This window comes from Drosophila obscura, unplaced genomic scaffold (assembly GCF_018151105.1).
Source record: "Drosophila obscura isolate BZ-5 IFL unplaced genomic scaffold, ASM1815110v1 contig_150, whole genome shotgun sequence".
NCBI lineage: Eukaryota > Metazoa > Arthropoda > Insecta > Diptera > Drosophilidae > Drosophila > Drosophila obscura.
Window position 1 is genome coordinate 862,729 of NW_024542736.1, and position 16,934 is coordinate 879,662.

The following is a 16,934-nucleotide window of genomic DNA, read 5'->3' on the forward strand; positions in this document are numbered from 1 at the left end:
TTGTGAAGAACTTTTGGTAGAAATCGTCGTTGTGTGTAGCTATCGTCAATGAACCACATCCAATGTATATCAGCAATGTGCTTTCAGCCCCTAATCAGTGTAATGAAAGCCAATTGAATAACTTCCATTAAAAATATGAAATACATACTTTAAATAAATAAATAAACACTTTTCTATTACCAGCCCCCGTGTACGTTCCGTACCCCACAACCCACAGCCCACAACCCACAACTGAAGGTGCAAAAACAAAACAGTTTTTGGTTGGTAAACAGCTTTTGAAATTCCTTTAATTCACATTAAATAATTTGTTAAAAGAGTTTTATTCGTATCAACTATCAATGAACTTAGAATGTAAGACGAAAGTATCCAAAACATACAGCGAGGATACTTAGTACCGGGACTTAGGCCATAGGGATATGAATTCAATGAATTCAACACTAACAAGTAAGAATGATTTACCCGCTAGTCAGATTTGTTTGTCTGTCACAATGTACAAGTGATTTCAATTTCAATTTGAAAAATATGAAACCCTATCACAAGGAGCAGCAGATGACAAGAGAAGCAGAATCAAGGAGCAGCGAAATAAATCAATGCTTGAGAGAGCACTCAGACGGACTGACATGGCTAGATGGATGCTTCTAGTGTACCTTTGCTCTGTTGAATCGTAAATGCCTTTTCTCGTTCTATTCTGCCTATTGCCTGCATCTATTCCCTGGCACGCTACGAGTACTCTGCGGATATAAAGTATAAGGTTTTTGGCAGTGATTAATATTTATTGAAACTGTTCGTTCAGCAGTGTTAGTCCGATGAATAATAGTTTTGGCTTGTGTTGGATTGGGTTTGATTTTGGGTTTTGGGTTTGGGCTTGGGTGTTTTGTCCTATATAAATATGAGTATTTCGTTTTAGTTACCATTATTCGTTAGCACCTAGCACAATTAATATCTCTAGGTATATATAACTATATCTATGGTAGATTTGGGTTACTTAACTAATTAATTGCGTAGCTTAACAAATACAATTATTGTACAGACCAGCATTGCAAGTATTGTAAGCATAAATAAGCGTTAAATGTATATGTATGTATCTATGTATACTATCTATTGGTTAATGTCCAACTTATGGATTGTATTTTGGTAAATTCAATCTTATCGAATAAATTATACATACGCTCATATTCCCCGGTATGTATTGATGTACATACATATGTATGTATGCATGTTTTTATGTATGTATGTTTGTACAATTCTTATTGCTTTAAATGGCCATAATGTGTATAACTAATTTCGAGCAAATTAATAATATATTTACACGCACGCTCCCATAAATATGTAGGTTGTATTGCAGTTAACGCTTTGTTCGGGCTCCTAACTAATATTCGAGAATACTTTTAACTTTTAACGATCGTCAGTGGGTGGTGGTGGCCTCGTCTTGTCCCCGTTTGAAACGGGAGGTCTATTCTATCGTTGTAGATGGCTCGGTAATGCTTGGCTAGGGTTAACCCTCAGAACCTTTTTGCAGCAGCAGGTGCGAGCTTCTCGTTTTTGGAACGGTAGGGCATTGCTCTGAAGGTTAACCTTCGTGGTCCTTCCCGGGACGAAGACCCGATTACCGATTTGGGAAGGAAAAACAAACTACCACTCACTTTTGGACCTTGGCCAGATCAATGGGGTTTTCGAACCATTTCGTAAAACCGGTTAATACTTTCAAGTTCTTGTAAATTCGGTGCATTTGATGCTGACAGATTGGCAGTGGAAGAAGAAGTCGAGCTGTTTAAATGCACAAGCGCCAAGCAACGGCTGGGTTCTACTTAGGCCCATACTTTGAACTGGCCAAGATCCGCTCAGTTGTCATCGGATCATCGCACATCGAGGTAAAGTCCCGCCGTTGGCGAAATGAAACATCCGCCGCAATAGCCACCACAGAATGCTCTTCGCGTCAGCTTCGCGCTGTCAAACTGCAATAGGCAGAGCAGAGATCGTTACAGACCGATGCGACATTGATGAGGATCAGTGACTACTTACCCCACTGCTGCGCTTCATGATCACCCTGTTGCCATGTGTGTTCCAAACGGTGCCGGGCCGCATGGCAAAGCCCGTACGCTCCAGATTAATGGAGAAATCTCCCTGCGGACACTGCATGTTGCGGTTGTAGCAGTCGCCCGCGGAGCCGAGTTTCTGCCGTTGACCCCGCGACTCGGCAAATTCGAAATCATTATCGATGATTCGCAGATCGGTGATGTTCAGGCGCAGCTTGCTGAAGTGCGTGCGCCCAGAGTTCTGGTCGTTGTAGTACTCGTGGGCCCGGGAGTCGGGCGGACAGCTGTTCATCAGTTTGGTCTTGTATTCGTAGTAAATGGAATAGTTCTCCTGCGGCTCCACGCTTATGTATTCGCGCGGCGTCCGTCTGTCCATGTGATGGCAGTAGATGCGCACCTGCTGCTGCCGCACCAGCAGCGTGTATTCGCCATCCTTGTACATGCCATACATGCGCTGCAGATCCAGGCAGCTCTGCGGTCCGCGGACACTCGCTACGCTGCTGCTGAGGCTGCTGCTGACACTGCGCCGCCTGCAGCTGGGCGGGGGCAGGCACTTGTGCTTCTGCGGCTTCGACCTCGTGGGACAGGCTATGCGACTCATTCGCGAGTCGTAGCAGACGACCTTACGCGTCTCGTAGCCATCGCAGTTGCACTACAAGAAGGGAGAATCGATGGTAGTACCTAAGGGTCTTGTACTTCCATGGGCTGTAGCCCTGCCACTTACCTCCGAGATGACCTTGGACTGCCGTCGCACACAGTTGTTGCAGATGCGACGCTTGGGTGGGCGCTTTCTGGCCACACAATGGCCCTCCTCTATGCTGTCGCCCTGCCAGGACTCACAGCGAACGTAGCGCGTTTGATATTCCTCGGAGCAGTCCGCCGGGCAAGTCGTCCAGTTTGAGGTAATCCACTTGCAGTTGATCTTGCACGTCTTTGTGGTTGTGCGGAGCGTTGGCCGCCGCACCTTTCGGCTAACACAGTACGAGTCATTGATGTACACCTTACGCTTGGGCGCACCCGGCACTTCAGGCTTGTACACACGTGTACAACGCTGCAGCTTCCGCTTCTGCCCCTCGCCACATTGCACGGAACACTGCGGAGATGAGAGGAGGATGAGATTTATATATATGTACTATATTATATGCAGCTCGACTCACCTCACTCCACTCGCTGGTGTATTTGATCTGGCAGCAGTTGCGCACCTCCTTGGGCTTACTGTTGCGGTCACAACCGAGGCGGTAGGGATTCGAACAGCTCACGGAGCGGCTCTTCTTGCACCAATCATTGCAGTCACCCCACTCTCCAGTCACCCAGTTGTTCAGCGAAATGGCGTTCTGTATGGGAATGAATGGGTTTGGGCATTAGCAGAGGTATCCACTGGAACTGGACACTCCTCTCTGATGTGACTTACCGGTGACTCTGTACGGACAGGACACGGCTCGGTGTTGCAGAAATGGAGCAGCTCATTGTACTGATGCTTCGTGCGAGGACTGCACAGATCGTCGCTGACGTGGGCATTGTCCAGATAACAACGCACTTCGCGCTGCTGTGTGCCTGTGCCACACGACTTGGAGCACTGCCATCCAATAAAGAGAGTGAGAGACATTCAATCAGTTGAAGAATGTAGGTTTTTGCAGGTACTACTCACCGCTGTCCATTCCGAATAGTTCCAGCAGCCCTCGCGGCAGTTCTCATGGCGTTCGACCTCAAACTTGAGCTTACAATAAGACATATCCACAATATTCGAACGCTGAATATCCGGGAATGTCTGTATGCAGTTGAAGTTCTTCTCGCGCGTTCCCAACTCCCCGCAGGCAGCCGAACACTCCGATATGCTGGTCACATTAAGGCTACAAAATGCACGGGAAACGAGGTTCATAGTGAAATCTAATTTCTAATCTAATTGGAAATTTCATGCACTTACGTTAGCCGACATTCCATGTTGCAGCTGCGATCCTCGACCTTGGGTCTGGCTGTGGCATCGCAGAACTGCGGCGCCACCTTCAGTCCCTGTGTGGTGCTAACGCAGGCCGGCTGACGATACATTCTGCCCTCGCAGAGCGAATCGCAGGTGCTCCATGCCTGCATTTCCCAACGATAGATCTCCACCTCCGCCGCCGCCTCAGGGCTCATCGGCTTGTCAATGGTGTAGGAGTACGAAATCAGCACTGTGTCGTGCTTCTTGGCCGGACTCAGGTCTATAGAAATGATCTGGCAGGCAAATAAAGCACGGTATTGATTAATACGCGATTTCCCATTGCACGGACTTCGTGTGTACCTCAACAACTAGATCACGCGACAGCTTCCATGAGTAGGTCGTGTTCACACGCTCCACTGTACTGTTGGAGCCGTTGTACTCTACCGTAACACCGGCATAAACAAATTTCAGCGAATATGTCTTGACCACGTCTCTGTTGAGGATTGGCGCACGCCTCTCATCGCTCAGCACAATGTAGTTCTGCTCGGGATAGCCAGGCTGTGTGATGACGATATTTGACGCACCTGTAAATATACAATAAAACTTTGTGTTGAGCTTTTCGAAGTTCGATATCGATATGCAAGATTTTTGATTGATATCAGTAGAACAAAATTTCTCCAAACGGATTGGCATCTCTCTCTCTCTGCAACTGAACACTCTCCAGTGCTGCAAAGTGTTGCAGGCAGGTGTTACAAAAAAAGTTTGAAGAAAAACTTCTGCTGTAAAAGTATGTAAAGTGCATCGCAGCCGAAAAAAAAATTCTAAATTCGTGCGCTGTGTGTGTGAGTGTGTGTCATTGATTATAGCAACGGCCTGGCCTGGCATTTAAGAGATTTCCAGTGGCGCCAGCTGCGATTTCCACAGATAGGCGATTTGTAATTAATGAGCGATTACGAACTGTGATGACCCCGGCAGCAGTCTAGAAATTTCCGCAGAGGCAGCAAGTTATGCGGCTCTGTTATCAGTGCGTACGTGCATCTCGGTTCGGTTCGGTTCGGTTCTGACTTGCATTCACCTGACGACCCGCAGATCCCCCCATTCATACTCGTATCAAGGGTTACGCGGATTGGGGAGCAGCATCGACAAACGAATGGGGCCAGCACATGTGCCATGGAGTGCGTATGTAAATTATTTTCAAATTAAGGCCAAAAAACATAAACATTTAACCATTAGCATTAGCATTTTTTTTCTTATGAAATTAGCCAAAAACATTTAATTATAGAAATGTTACTTTGTTTCTGTTTGTTTTTTGGTGCTGCGCTGGCAACAGCGAATACAAATTATTGTTGGGCAGGGGCGGGGAGGGTACACACCTTTTGGTATTGTCGTCACATAGTAGAGGGTCTTGGTGGGGTCTTTCAGTTTGAGCAGGTCGGAAACGTACAGATTTCCGGTAACTTCCTCGCATGTGTCGCTTTGCCCCTCGCAAACGCCGCATTTGTCTGTACGGAAATATGATTTGTTGTTGTTATTAGATTTTGTGAGCAGCTGACTAATGAGAGGGAGTGGAGTTCGGTACACATACCCAGCTTGGCAAACGAGTTTAGCTCATTGTCGCATCCCGCCGGCCGGCAGATGCCATTGACGCACTTGTCGAAGCTGTCCACGGTGCAGGTGGTGCCATCCACGACCTGTCTGTTCAGTTGGAAGAACGTGATGCTGTTGTCGACGCGGCAGAAGAGTTTGCACTGATTGGACGGTTCCCCTGTGGCAAAGGGCAAAGTCAGTTGAGATATATGCTTGATGTCCGATGCTTTGCAGGCGCTACTTACTGTCGTATTTGGGTATCCACTTGGAGGCTGGACTGATGCCCTGAATGTTAAAGTTTCTTCCGTTCATGTCGTAGCACTGCTGCTCGCGCGGATCCGGTGTGCCCAGGGGGCAGGGATGCGTGTTGCATGAGCGATACTTCTTGCGGCTGCCCACACAGTACTTGCCGCCGTCATCGGGCACCGGATCGTTGCAGTCGCGGTGCGACTCCTGCACGCCACCACCGCAGGTGAGGCTGCAGGGCGTGAACACCGTCCAGGGCCCCCAACCGCCGTTCACCGGGCGCAACAGGCCACCCTTCCGTGGCACACACTTGCCCTTTTGGCACCAGTTGCGGTTCTGGCTGCAGGGCGTGCCATCGGCCCAGGGCAGGTTGCTGGAACGGCACTGGTCGTGCGGATTCGTGTGCGTCCGGTTGCACCACAGCCGCTGGCACTCCGCCTCCATGGAGCAATGGGTGCTCTGGTTGCCGTAAATCAGCTCGCACTGGTTGTCCAGCGAGTAAATCTCACCGGGCAGCCGCTTCGTCTCATTGGGTATGTACGAGGAGGGTGTGTTCTCCAGACAGGACTTGTCCGTCTTCCTGCAGTTGATTAATGGCAGATGTTAATCGATTTTCCTTGCTTCGATTGATTCGTTTGATTCGTCTACTTACTCAAGGAACTCGGACACAAAGTGCTGAGAGCACTTGGACCAAGACCACGGATGCATGTGTATGCCCATAACGCTGGACATGATGTGCATTTCCTTGTTGCTGCCAGATTTAGTATTGTACGGCTGGCACTGCTTGTCATCGTCGTGCGGCATGTTCAGGCTATGGAAAGTGATTGTTGCTTTGTTGCAGAAATCTCTCTTTTGGTACAGGTAGATCTGAAGCGACTTACATGTGACCCAGCTCGTGGGCCATGGTAAATGCAGCAGGCAGTCCAGTGTCCTGGACAATCGAACACGATCTGGGATTGCAAACGGTGCCCAGCTCGGCCAGACCCAGCATATGGCAGCTCTTTCCGGGAATGCCGCCACAGATCGGCTCACTGCAATCGAAAATTTGTTGTAACTTTGTGTGAACCAGCTGACCTTCCCCGTCCTGTCCTCTCCAGTGGGCGGAACACTGTCTTACCGCGTTATCAGCATGGCCGTGTCGTAGTGGTAGACCTTCTGGTTGGCACTGGTCGTGCCGGTTCGTGTGCGTCTGGCAAAGGTGCAAAAGTGCTTGAGCATCTCGTTGCTGGAGTTGTGTCGTTCGTTGCTGTCGGGCAGCAGTATCAGGTTGACCAGCGAGATGCGAATCGAGTTGCCGATGCTGGCATCCTCGAAGATTTTCGAGACAATCGACAGCAGTATCAGAATGTACGGCGACAGATCGTCCTTGTGGAAACTGAGCATGCTCGAGTCGACGGCCACCAGCACCTCCAGCGTGTACAGCTGATTGTCCATGTCCGTGTAGTGGCGCTTGCGGCGCTTCAACTTGCGCGGCTGGCTGTCACGCAGCTGTCGCTCGAGTTCGAGCTCCAGCGGCTCCAGTGGGTCCAGGCCCAGCTCGAGCTCGGAGACAGCGTGTCTGGCATTGCGCTGCGAGTGTCGCCAGACGCGGTGCAAGACCTCGTCGCTGCTGGTCTGGTTGACCGGCTGAATGAGCAGTGTGCCGAAACTCGTTTTGATATAACCAGTCTGTCGCGGATTACGGTGGGGAAACGAAGGGAGTGGGGGTAATGGCTTATTAGTAGTCATATTCGGCGATATATTGATAAGCATAATTTGCGAAATGTAAATGCGATGCAAATGGCTTTGCGAAGGTCATTCTGTGCCACATGTTGGCCTTACCATGCCGCCGCAGAGCGAAACGGCCACCGCCGAGTGGGCGTCGCCTTCGACGTGGCCCTTGTAGTAGCAGCCCAAATAATGCTGCTGGTCCTGGTCCTGTTCCTGGTCGTCGGCATCGTCCGTCGCGGCGCCATCGGTGCGGTTGCTGAGTATACGAATCAGCGGTATCATATTGTGCGGTATGAAGGAGGTGTCCTGGTGCAGCACCAGATGCAGCCCGCGGCCAAATGCATGCAGATTGTACTCCGGATGTGGATCCCAGATCTGGTGCGACCTGCTGCGGAACGTGCCCGTCATACTGAATGCGGGCGATGTGTCTGCAAAGGATCAGAAAGGGATTCAAGTGGGTAAAATTGGCAGCTCCTCTCTCTGTCTCTCTCTCTCTCTCACCTTTAAGGAAACTATTTATGTCGTTGTTTCGCTTCGATTCGTAGAGCAAATCGTCTTCGTTGAGACTATAGTTGTAGACTTTGATGGGTATGACATAGGCACTGAGCTCCTCCCTGCCAATGTCCTCAAAGCCGTCCGCGTCGCCGTTGGCCCCAAATGTTTCGTTGCTGAATCGATCCGTGGGCGGATCCGTGACTGGGAATAGTGTGGGTGTGACTGCGGGTGGTGACTGTGCTGGCGACTGATTGCGCTTGGGCAGCTCCAGCCTGGCTTTCTGGCCGCTCGGCAGGCCGTTGTAAAAGAATATGAATAGTATGGCGGCCAGGAAGGTGGCCAGGCAGGCGTACAGGCAGGCGTGTTGTCGCCAGTGTGTGGACATCTTTTGGCTGCACTTGTACCGATAGAACCACCATTCACACCTCTTCTTCAGCACGAGCTGCAAGGGAATGGAGCAGAGGAAACAGTGGGGTTAGTCTGGAGCTGTGATCTGGGCACCGTTTGTGCTGGCTGTGCAGCGTGGAGTGGCAGCATTCTCTCACACCTTCGTGGCGGATTTCGATTAATGGGTGGCTAGAAAGCTGCCCAGATAAGTTCTTGGGCACGTTCCACTGCCCCAACGGCCTATCGTGGCGGCGGGGGCTGATTTGAGTGATTGACTTTTGAAAGAATTATTGATGAACTGCCGCTGGCGGGCCAAAAACAAAAAAAAAACTCGTACCTTGACCACCTGTGAGATACGAAGATCAGACAAATGCAGAGGCAGAGGTAGCAGCCCCCGGCGGCTGCTGGCCTTTGGCTGCAGCCCGACCGGCAATACAAATTTTTTGCACATTTTGTTTAAAGCAAAATGCTCAAGCGCCGAGGTGTAAAGTGTGCCAGCGGCAATTTGTGTGTGTGTGTTCAGACATTAAACAAAAGCAAAAAAAAAAAAAGACCAAGTACCCCGCAAGCCAAAAAAAAAACAAAAAAACCAAAAACCAAATTTTAAATGCCTCTAATTTGTAAATTTATGTGAGAGCTCTTTGTTGGCACCTCTGCGATATTGCCGTAGACAATTCATGTATCAGCGCAAATAAATTAAAATTCCCCCGCGAAATTAGCAAATTAATTCCGCTAAATGACGAGCTATTTTACATAATTTTATGGCAGCTCTATGAACTCTGCGACCGCCGACGCATTTTTTATGCCCCCCCCCATGCCCATGGCAAATATATTGTCTCGTCTCAAGACGAGACGATTTGCTTGCCAAAAATAACTATGGATCAAAGAACACTGATGATCCGAATGGGATATCCAACGTGGAGCATGTGATCACATTTTCTAAACAATTTTTGCGGTTTCTAGAGTAGATTCGAATTTCGTAGACCGCAAATAGAGGAACTATTTCGAAATCTATGGCAATACTACCACATAGACGAGATCTTAATTACGGCATAAAACCTTCAACTTGTCCTCCAAACTGTCAATAGTTATTGACCTCTGCGCAGTGCCACCGAAAGTCGAAAAATTAGTTTTTATTGAAAATTGCTCAAAATGATGCGCCATAAAATTCGAATTAAGTTTAATGCCTTGCGGCCGCCCTGTGCTATAGAGTTGAGACGGTTTTAACGACCGACCAGAAGATAATCCCACCCGTGCCCCAGCTACAGATAGTGTCAGTTGGTGAAAGTCACGTAATTGATGAGGAACTACCGCATTTCATGCGTAATTCCAGCTTCAGATAATACGTATGTATTTATGAATGAAAGACATATATATGGTCATGCTGTAGCTTATCTAAGCGTTGGCAGATATCTACGAGTGCTTAGCTTGATTGCATACTTTTCTGGGCGTGTTTGTGCCTTTCATTCTGGGAACTTCAAGATCTGTTTGGACTACAGGAGCAGTCAACGTTTGCACTGTCACTGGGCGGGTGGATCTCTGTTTGCATGAACCGCTTTCAGAAGAGCAGTTTTATCGGTCAAGTCATTCTGTGGATGGATCGATAACGAGTCCCCCCTGCTCACGACTGTTTGGTGTGAGGCTTATCGTAAATTGTATACAGTGCTTAAATGCCTGTGCGCAGCGATTTGCAATGCAAATCGCGCATGCCGCAGATGCCCCAAAAGATAAATACGGCTCCTCAAGCTCGGCTCTTTATGTATTTAATTAAAGCGCCGTTCTGGCGAACTCTGTTTTTTTTTGTTTTTTTTGTTGTTTTTTATCTCTCATTTGTTAGTTATGCATGCGTTGGGAGAGCTGCTTATTAACTTGTTTCGTGGCAGCCTTATAAATATGCAAATGCAATGCGTATGGGTGCCTTCTGCCGCCGAGTCGCTTCAGCCCCTGGATGTGCCTTTGCCTCTGGCTTTGCCGTTCTTCTTTATTTTAGGGTCTGTTTCCACTCTGCTTAATTTATTATTAAGGCGAAGTGGTTGCTTGGCTGGGCTCTGACTAATTGACCAATTCGATGGGGGGGCAGTGGCAGTGCCAGAGAAAGAGCAATAGCAACAGCAACAGAGAAGCATCCACGGACAAACCTGTTTACACCTGACTGGGAATGGAAACAAACAAGCAATTTGTGTGTCAGCCGATCGCTTTATATTGCCGTATGCTATAATTTATGCCAATGGCCACAAAACTCTCTGGCCGACACACTGTCTGCATAGCCGCGGCGTCGCTCAGTCTGTCCCCGTGAGCGTCGTGAAGGCCGCCTGGGCACGCAGCATCGACCTGGGGGCCCCCGCCCCCACGCTCTTCATCGACGATTCGTCGATTCATGTAAGCCACCTTTTGGCCGTCTAATTGGCTGGTTCGACGAGGTGTTAAGTGTCTGCGTCGACGACTGGGACTGGGGACTGGAACGAACGCGAATGCGTGCGGTCACAGGTCTGGTCGAACAACGCGGCGTATGCGCAATATTCACTTAATTACACGACTAGTCGCTATGGCAGAGTGTGCTGAGGCAGCAATTGTCGCTGTTAATTTGTATTTAATGACTTAATTGCATTGCTGCTGAACAAAACAGGCGCCCTGCGTCGCATTTTGCCCACAATGTGCGTTTGTTTTGGCATTTGCGCATGCGCTCCACGAACCACATATGGAAACGATCATAAAAATGGGGGAACGCAACTACAAATTATCAAATTAGCAGCTACATATTTGGGATAAATCACTGGCCCCGAGAATTCAATAGTTGAATGCGCGTCATTTGATTTCGATTTGGTTTTGAATTTGGATGTGGATTTGAATTTCAACTGCAAATTTCGTGGGGGCGTTGCTCGTGCTCTCTCACAGTTATTTATATCCCGCCGCCCATTCGAACCTTATATGTACGAGTGTGCAACATGCAACATGCATTTTGGCTAATTTTCAGTTTGTATTTGGGGCGAATTTGGGGCGCGTGTGTTTATAGCGAATGATAAATAAACTTGTAGACTTTATGGGCGTGCTTCTTGGTGCCGTTATGCATGCGCGATGCGTGACTGCCGCAAACAGAATCGAAAACTCTATTGAAGGCACGCCAATTGGGGAATTGTCTTAAATACACCGGTCAAGCAAACATTCGCAAACACCGAAATTAGTTGGAATCGCATTGGTCAATTTTCAATTTGCAGCCGAGCATTTCGCTGGAAATGTTTTTCACATTTTCCTTTTTGAGGCAACGATATGGGCGAGCGTAGGGGGCATGGACCACAGCCCTTGGAAACGGGCAAACAGACATTTGCCAAGACGAAAACAAAAACACAAAATCCGAAAGAAAAAAAATCACCGTTAGGCAGCCAGAAGAAAATAATGAAAACATGCTCATAAAATCTGTTTCTGTGTACTTCATTGGAAAAGCCAATGCCTACGAGCCGAAAATTGGGAAAAACTCTTGTCATCCGGTGAATCCCCCACGCGTTAGCCGTTAGATCAGCGACCGAATATGACCTCATGCTGTCATGGATGCAGCTACAGATCTACAGATATATATACATATGTGTAAATACATATATGTACATGTGCCCATAGTGGCTAAAAATGCATTGGGCAGTGCAATGTGTATCTAAATTGAAATCAGCATTCAACTGAAGTGCATTTACAACTTCAATATTCACAATTGAAAGCCATCATCGCAAATTCAATCAATTAACCTTGGCCAAAAATATAATTGAAAATGGGCTAGAAAATGCATTAGACATCGCTTGTCTGGGTTGCCTTATTGGCAGCTTGGCTGCTTGTCTGGGTTGCCTGGGGTACTTGGGCGTCTGGTGGCATGGATGGTCGCCCGACTGGCTGGCCATCGCCTTCGTCTGCCATATGTTTGCCGTATCAAGAGCATCAGCAATAGCCCAGGGCCGCCCGTAGTGGGAGGCAGGAGGCTCCATTTGTTTATAGGCACGGGCCTCCACGCACAGCACATGGCGGGCCGAAGAAGACGTCTGGGCCCCCTCGACACCCAACACAATTTCGCCGAGTTAATTATTGCGTGTGTTAACCTTGAAATTAACTGGTATATGCATGCATACATATGTGTGTATATGTGTGCGTATATATTTGTATATTTCGATCGTTTCAAAACTATAAAATAATCAACATTGTTTAGCTTTCGTTTCATAAAATTTTTGCACAAAAAATAAAAGAAAACTGGAAAACAAGAAAAAAACTGCTGCCCCCTGCCAGCTGCCATTTACCAGAGCGCGAGCATATAGGCAGCATTAAATGTAGAAAATATCGGAAATGCTGTTGCAATATGCAATTTAATTCAGCATTTTGCATACAAACTTTGCTATGTGGTGCATGGGATTATTTATGCACTAATATATGCGTGCACTCTGGATTTGGAGCATAGTTTGCTCCACTGGTGATTCAGTTTGCCTCCTTCCTGGCAGTGCCTGCAGCATCATCCAAAGAGCATCGTAAAGATTTTATGCGCCATTAAACTGCATCTCTGGCCATTCGATTGCGGTTTTTGTCATTCGAAAATGTTTATTCTGGGTTAATTTAATACATGCCTTAATGGGTTCGCCTTTTTGATTTATTTGGCACACTTTTGTGAGTGGCAAAAAAAAAACACACGGCGTACATTGCGTATGCGCAATTTTGCAGCGCATGGCGAACGCGAGGCAGTCGATTTTATATGCACGACAGCACGTACACAGGCAGTATGTTTTCTCAGTCTGATTAGTTGATTAATTAGTGAACAATATTGATTGCTGAATGGGAAATTACGGCTTGATGACCCCGCCACTGCATGGGGACTTGGGGGGGTTGATGGTTTGCCGATAAACTTGTTATGAAACATACTTCCCATCTCAAACCTTGATTCGGCGAATGGAAGGAGCGTAGCGCATTCGGCGTGTCATTCAGCCTTATGCGTTCCCAACACATTCTCACGTTCGATTTATTTATTTTATGTGCAGTTTGGTTGCCCACGCCGCTGCCACAAACATATAAATTACAAATATTTATTTGCTCTCCGACGCTTACAAAGTGTGTGCGTGTTTATTTGGACAGCGCTCGAGTCGATGCCAGAAGGTGTGCGAACCGGCCACAAGCCCCCCTGCGGTCTGCACCTGGCGCACCTTCAAGTGGATCCCGAATTCGAGTTCCAAAACGCAACACAATTAAGGAGGCATTTCATTTCGGAGCAACCGTTTAATATTCTTATGCCAGTGCTTTATAAAACGCTGTAAATTAACGAAATATTCTCAACTTTGTTGTGTTGTTGCCACTTCAAAGGCAAGGCAGGCGGCGCGGCTCCGCTCGGCTCGGCGCTTCTGCGAAACCGGTGGGTGGTGTGCTGCACAGAACAGATGGCCCATTGGAGGAAACAAGGTGTGGATGGGAATGTGGATATCGATATGTATTAAACATTACTAGCGCCTTGTCGGCCTAGCAACCGGGGCACTTTGCCCCATGCCCCTTAGAGGAATGTCTGTGCGGATGGCACGGGGCAGCGGAACACACAAACCATTTCTATTATTGTTTATTTTTGATGTGGCTCGCTCAGGTTGCACATAAAAAGTAGCAGCCCCAGCAGCAGCAGCAGCGGCAGCTCTATTAATTTAACTAATAGCTGTTCCAAGTCTAAACAAATCTAATTGGCATTTGGAATGCGGGAAACTTATTTCTGTAGAGCACACGCGGCGTATTCTTATTCCACCGACATGGAGAGTCTCCACGGAGCGACTGAGCAACTGCGGCATAAGATCGCTTCAGCTGTCAGCGTCCTTGTCTTGTTTCAGTGTCAATGACACGACTGCAGCAGCCTTTGCCTTTGCATTTGCATTTGCCTTGTTGTTCATGTCATAAATATTTCAAAATTTCAATCTTGTTGCCACAATGGAAAGAAATGCGCACACGGACACGTCTGTGGCAGCATACCTGATGCACCGCTCAACCGATCCAACGCCTTTGTGTATGCAGCAGCAGTTGCGTATCGGTTGGCTGCCTTGGGGAAACAATGGGCATCAATTGTCTGTTTGCCGGCCGGCCGGCCGTCTGACCATGTGCTATCCTCAGCCATACATATCTCTCCTCATCGCAATGCCGTCTCTTCGGCGAACAAACAAACAAACAAACAAACAAAAAAGGCAAACAAGTGAGCAAATACGAGTGCGAGTACGAGTTCGAATATATTCGTATGAGTTGTATATATGGAAAAGGCATCGTGTACCGTTTTGTAGTTTGTGTGCTGAAAGGAAATGTGAATAAACTTGAAATGTCAACGCCACGCCACCGATCGACATTCATTGACACGTTCTGTTTTGCTTTTGTTCGCCCGATATTATTATCATATCCTTGCAGAGGGTATTATGATTTTGCGCAGATGCTCGCAAGTGTATATATCTATATATAAATTCATATTCAGTTGAGTTCAGTTCTCCAGGGTATCTCACGCTTCGGCCACAAAAAAGTTTCAGTTTATTTTTGTTTTTGTTAATTTTTAAATTTTTGTTGTGCATTTTTCTGCCTTGTACGGCATTGGGGAGTGCAATTTTTTAATTGTCTCTGATTATGCGTTTGAGTTACGAGCCGCAGCTGCCAGAGTCTGACATCTCAATTGATCTATTGCCATACTCCAACCCAACCCAACCCATCCCATCCCATCCCATTCGATCCCATCATCCTTGTCGTGCTCGTTGATCAGCATCTACTATCGACTATCGACGGTCATGTAAACATGTTGTTTCGACTCTATCGTTACGAGTATTGTTGTGATTGTTGCTGGTGCGGGGGGGTGGTCTTCGTCTTTCCTGCCTTGACATCGACGTTGACAATGCGCTGGCAAATTACATCTGAAGGGGTTTTATTTTTTGAATAGCAGTCCCCCAAGCGAAATTGACTGTCAAGTTAATCAGAAATTCCCAATTGAATGCCAAACGAGCAGTTTGATGAATTGCATTTCTACGCGAAGAATTGGAAAAACGTCAGCCAAATGGGGGGGGGGGACTAGAATGGAGGCCATGGGCCTCGCATACGAGTAGTAACTGCCAGTGCCCCATCCCTGCCATTCATTGCACGTCGGGCACGTCAATTAATAGGCCCACAACTTTTGCCACCTCTACACGTAGTAATATTCCGTCTCCGACTTTCAAGCCGATATGCATGTATATGCACACACGCACACGGTTATGATGAGTGAAATATTCGCGGTAATTAAATAAAAATAGTCAGACATTTATATATTATTTTTCCTGTGCCACACACAGACCCACAAAATTCCCCATGCTATTCACACAGGTAAAATGGTCAATGCCTGACTCATACATGGCTGGGGCACTCTTTCGATGGGGGTATATCTGAATATAGAAACCAATGCGAGAATTATGAGTTGAAAAACTAAACACACTTTGGCCAATTAAGACTTTCAGCGGGCTAAAGAAAATAATACCCACAGGTGAGAGCAATTTATTTTATATGCTCACCGAAGAAGAGAATTATGGTAGCATAGCGGGGAGGCGTTCAAAGTACGATGAAGATCTAAGCAGAGAAATCTGACTAAGAACTATATGGAATGCCCATTCCCCATACTTGTCTTGTAGTTTGCATGGATCGCTTATGCTGCTGGGGAAATTCCAATAATTTTATTCGAATTTTATGGAGTGCCTGGCTTATTTCATCTCCTGAGCATTCCGAAGAGCGGCAGAAGAGCGTGCCAAGGATCATCTGCTCAGTGCTCAGAATGTTGATTTGTCTGTCTGTCTGTCAAATGTTCTACGAAACGAGAACCAAGGTGGGGGCGATGCGGCTGTGGGCCCTCGTCATTGTCAGTGTCACTGTCACCCTGACTGGGAATAAGCGGAATAAAAAGAGGAACCCACCCCCCACCGCCACCAGAACTGCATTTCATTGGCGTGGAATGGCGCCACATCAATCATCGCATTAAGGAAACATTAAGAATTAAGAATTAAATGTATCAATCTTCGGCTTATTCTGAGGAAGAGCAGTATCGATTACGTCGCTGGTCAATTGGGTGTCGTGAAGGGCCCCATCTCCTGGGCATTCGCATTCCTCCTGACCAAGCATATCTGTGGGAATTTCGCCAGATAGCCAGACTGAACAAGAATGCTCTTCCATGGAAAAGACCATCAGTTCGACTTTGTATTATATTCGGTTCCGGCGAAGCCCAAACGCTCAATGGACAGATCTTTCGGATCCCAGGCAGCAAATGTGATGTGAGCAATGTAATCCGAAGAACATGTGCCGCGGTCCGGGCTCTGACATCTGCTCCACTTGCATTCCTCGTGCTGACACTGGTAAGGGAACTATGCGGAAAAGCATTTGCGAAACCTTCGCACGGTTTCATTTATTCTAATTATTGTCATTTTTTTTTTTTGTTTTGTTTTGTTTTATTTTATGTGCAACGTTCATTTCAGAGCACTGTTCTCTCTGTGAGTCTGTGTCTCTGTCTGGGTCTGGGTCTGTGTCTGGGTCTAGAGCTGTGGCTGGTGCTGGGCGAGTTTGTCTGG

The 16,934-nt window shown here is 47.4% G+C and overlaps 1 protein-coding gene across 1 annotated transcript in view; it reads right to left on the minus strand.

Moving 5' to 3' along the window:
• Positions 1–420: 420 nt before the first annotated feature.
• The window catches only part of LOC111073285 (A disintegrin and metalloproteinase with thrombospondin motifs 9), a 36,219-nt gene continuing 19,705 nt past the window's right edge, over positions 421–16,934 (minus strand). The window contains exons 2-17 of the mRNA XM_022365551.2: positions 7,999–8,434; positions 7,609–7,925; positions 6,905–7,455; positions 6,669–6,818; positions 6,440–6,598; positions 5,787–6,367; positions 5,540–5,719; positions 5,328–5,456; positions 4,315–4,538; positions 3,961–4,247; positions 3,685–3,886; positions 3,448–3,612; positions 3,194–3,370; positions 2,761–3,129; positions 2,023–2,688; positions 421–1,955 (exon numbers count right to left, since the gene is read on the minus strand). Coding sequence (XP_022221243.2) covers positions 1,857–1,955; positions 2,023–2,688; positions 2,761–3,129; positions 3,194–3,370; positions 3,448–3,612; positions 3,685–3,886; positions 3,961–4,247; positions 4,315–4,538; positions 5,328–5,456; positions 5,540–5,719; positions 5,787–6,367; positions 6,440–6,598; positions 6,669–6,818; positions 6,905–7,455; positions 7,609–7,925; positions 7,999–8,434 — 4,692 coding nt within the window. The 3' untranslated portion in view covers positions 421–1,856. The remainder of the gene's footprint in view (positions 1,956–2,022; positions 2,689–2,760; positions 3,130–3,193; positions 3,371–3,447; positions 3,613–3,684; positions 3,887–3,960; positions 4,248–4,314; positions 4,539–5,327; positions 5,457–5,539; positions 5,720–5,786; positions 6,368–6,439; positions 6,599–6,668; positions 6,819–6,904; positions 7,456–7,608; positions 7,926–7,998; positions 8,435–16,934) is intronic.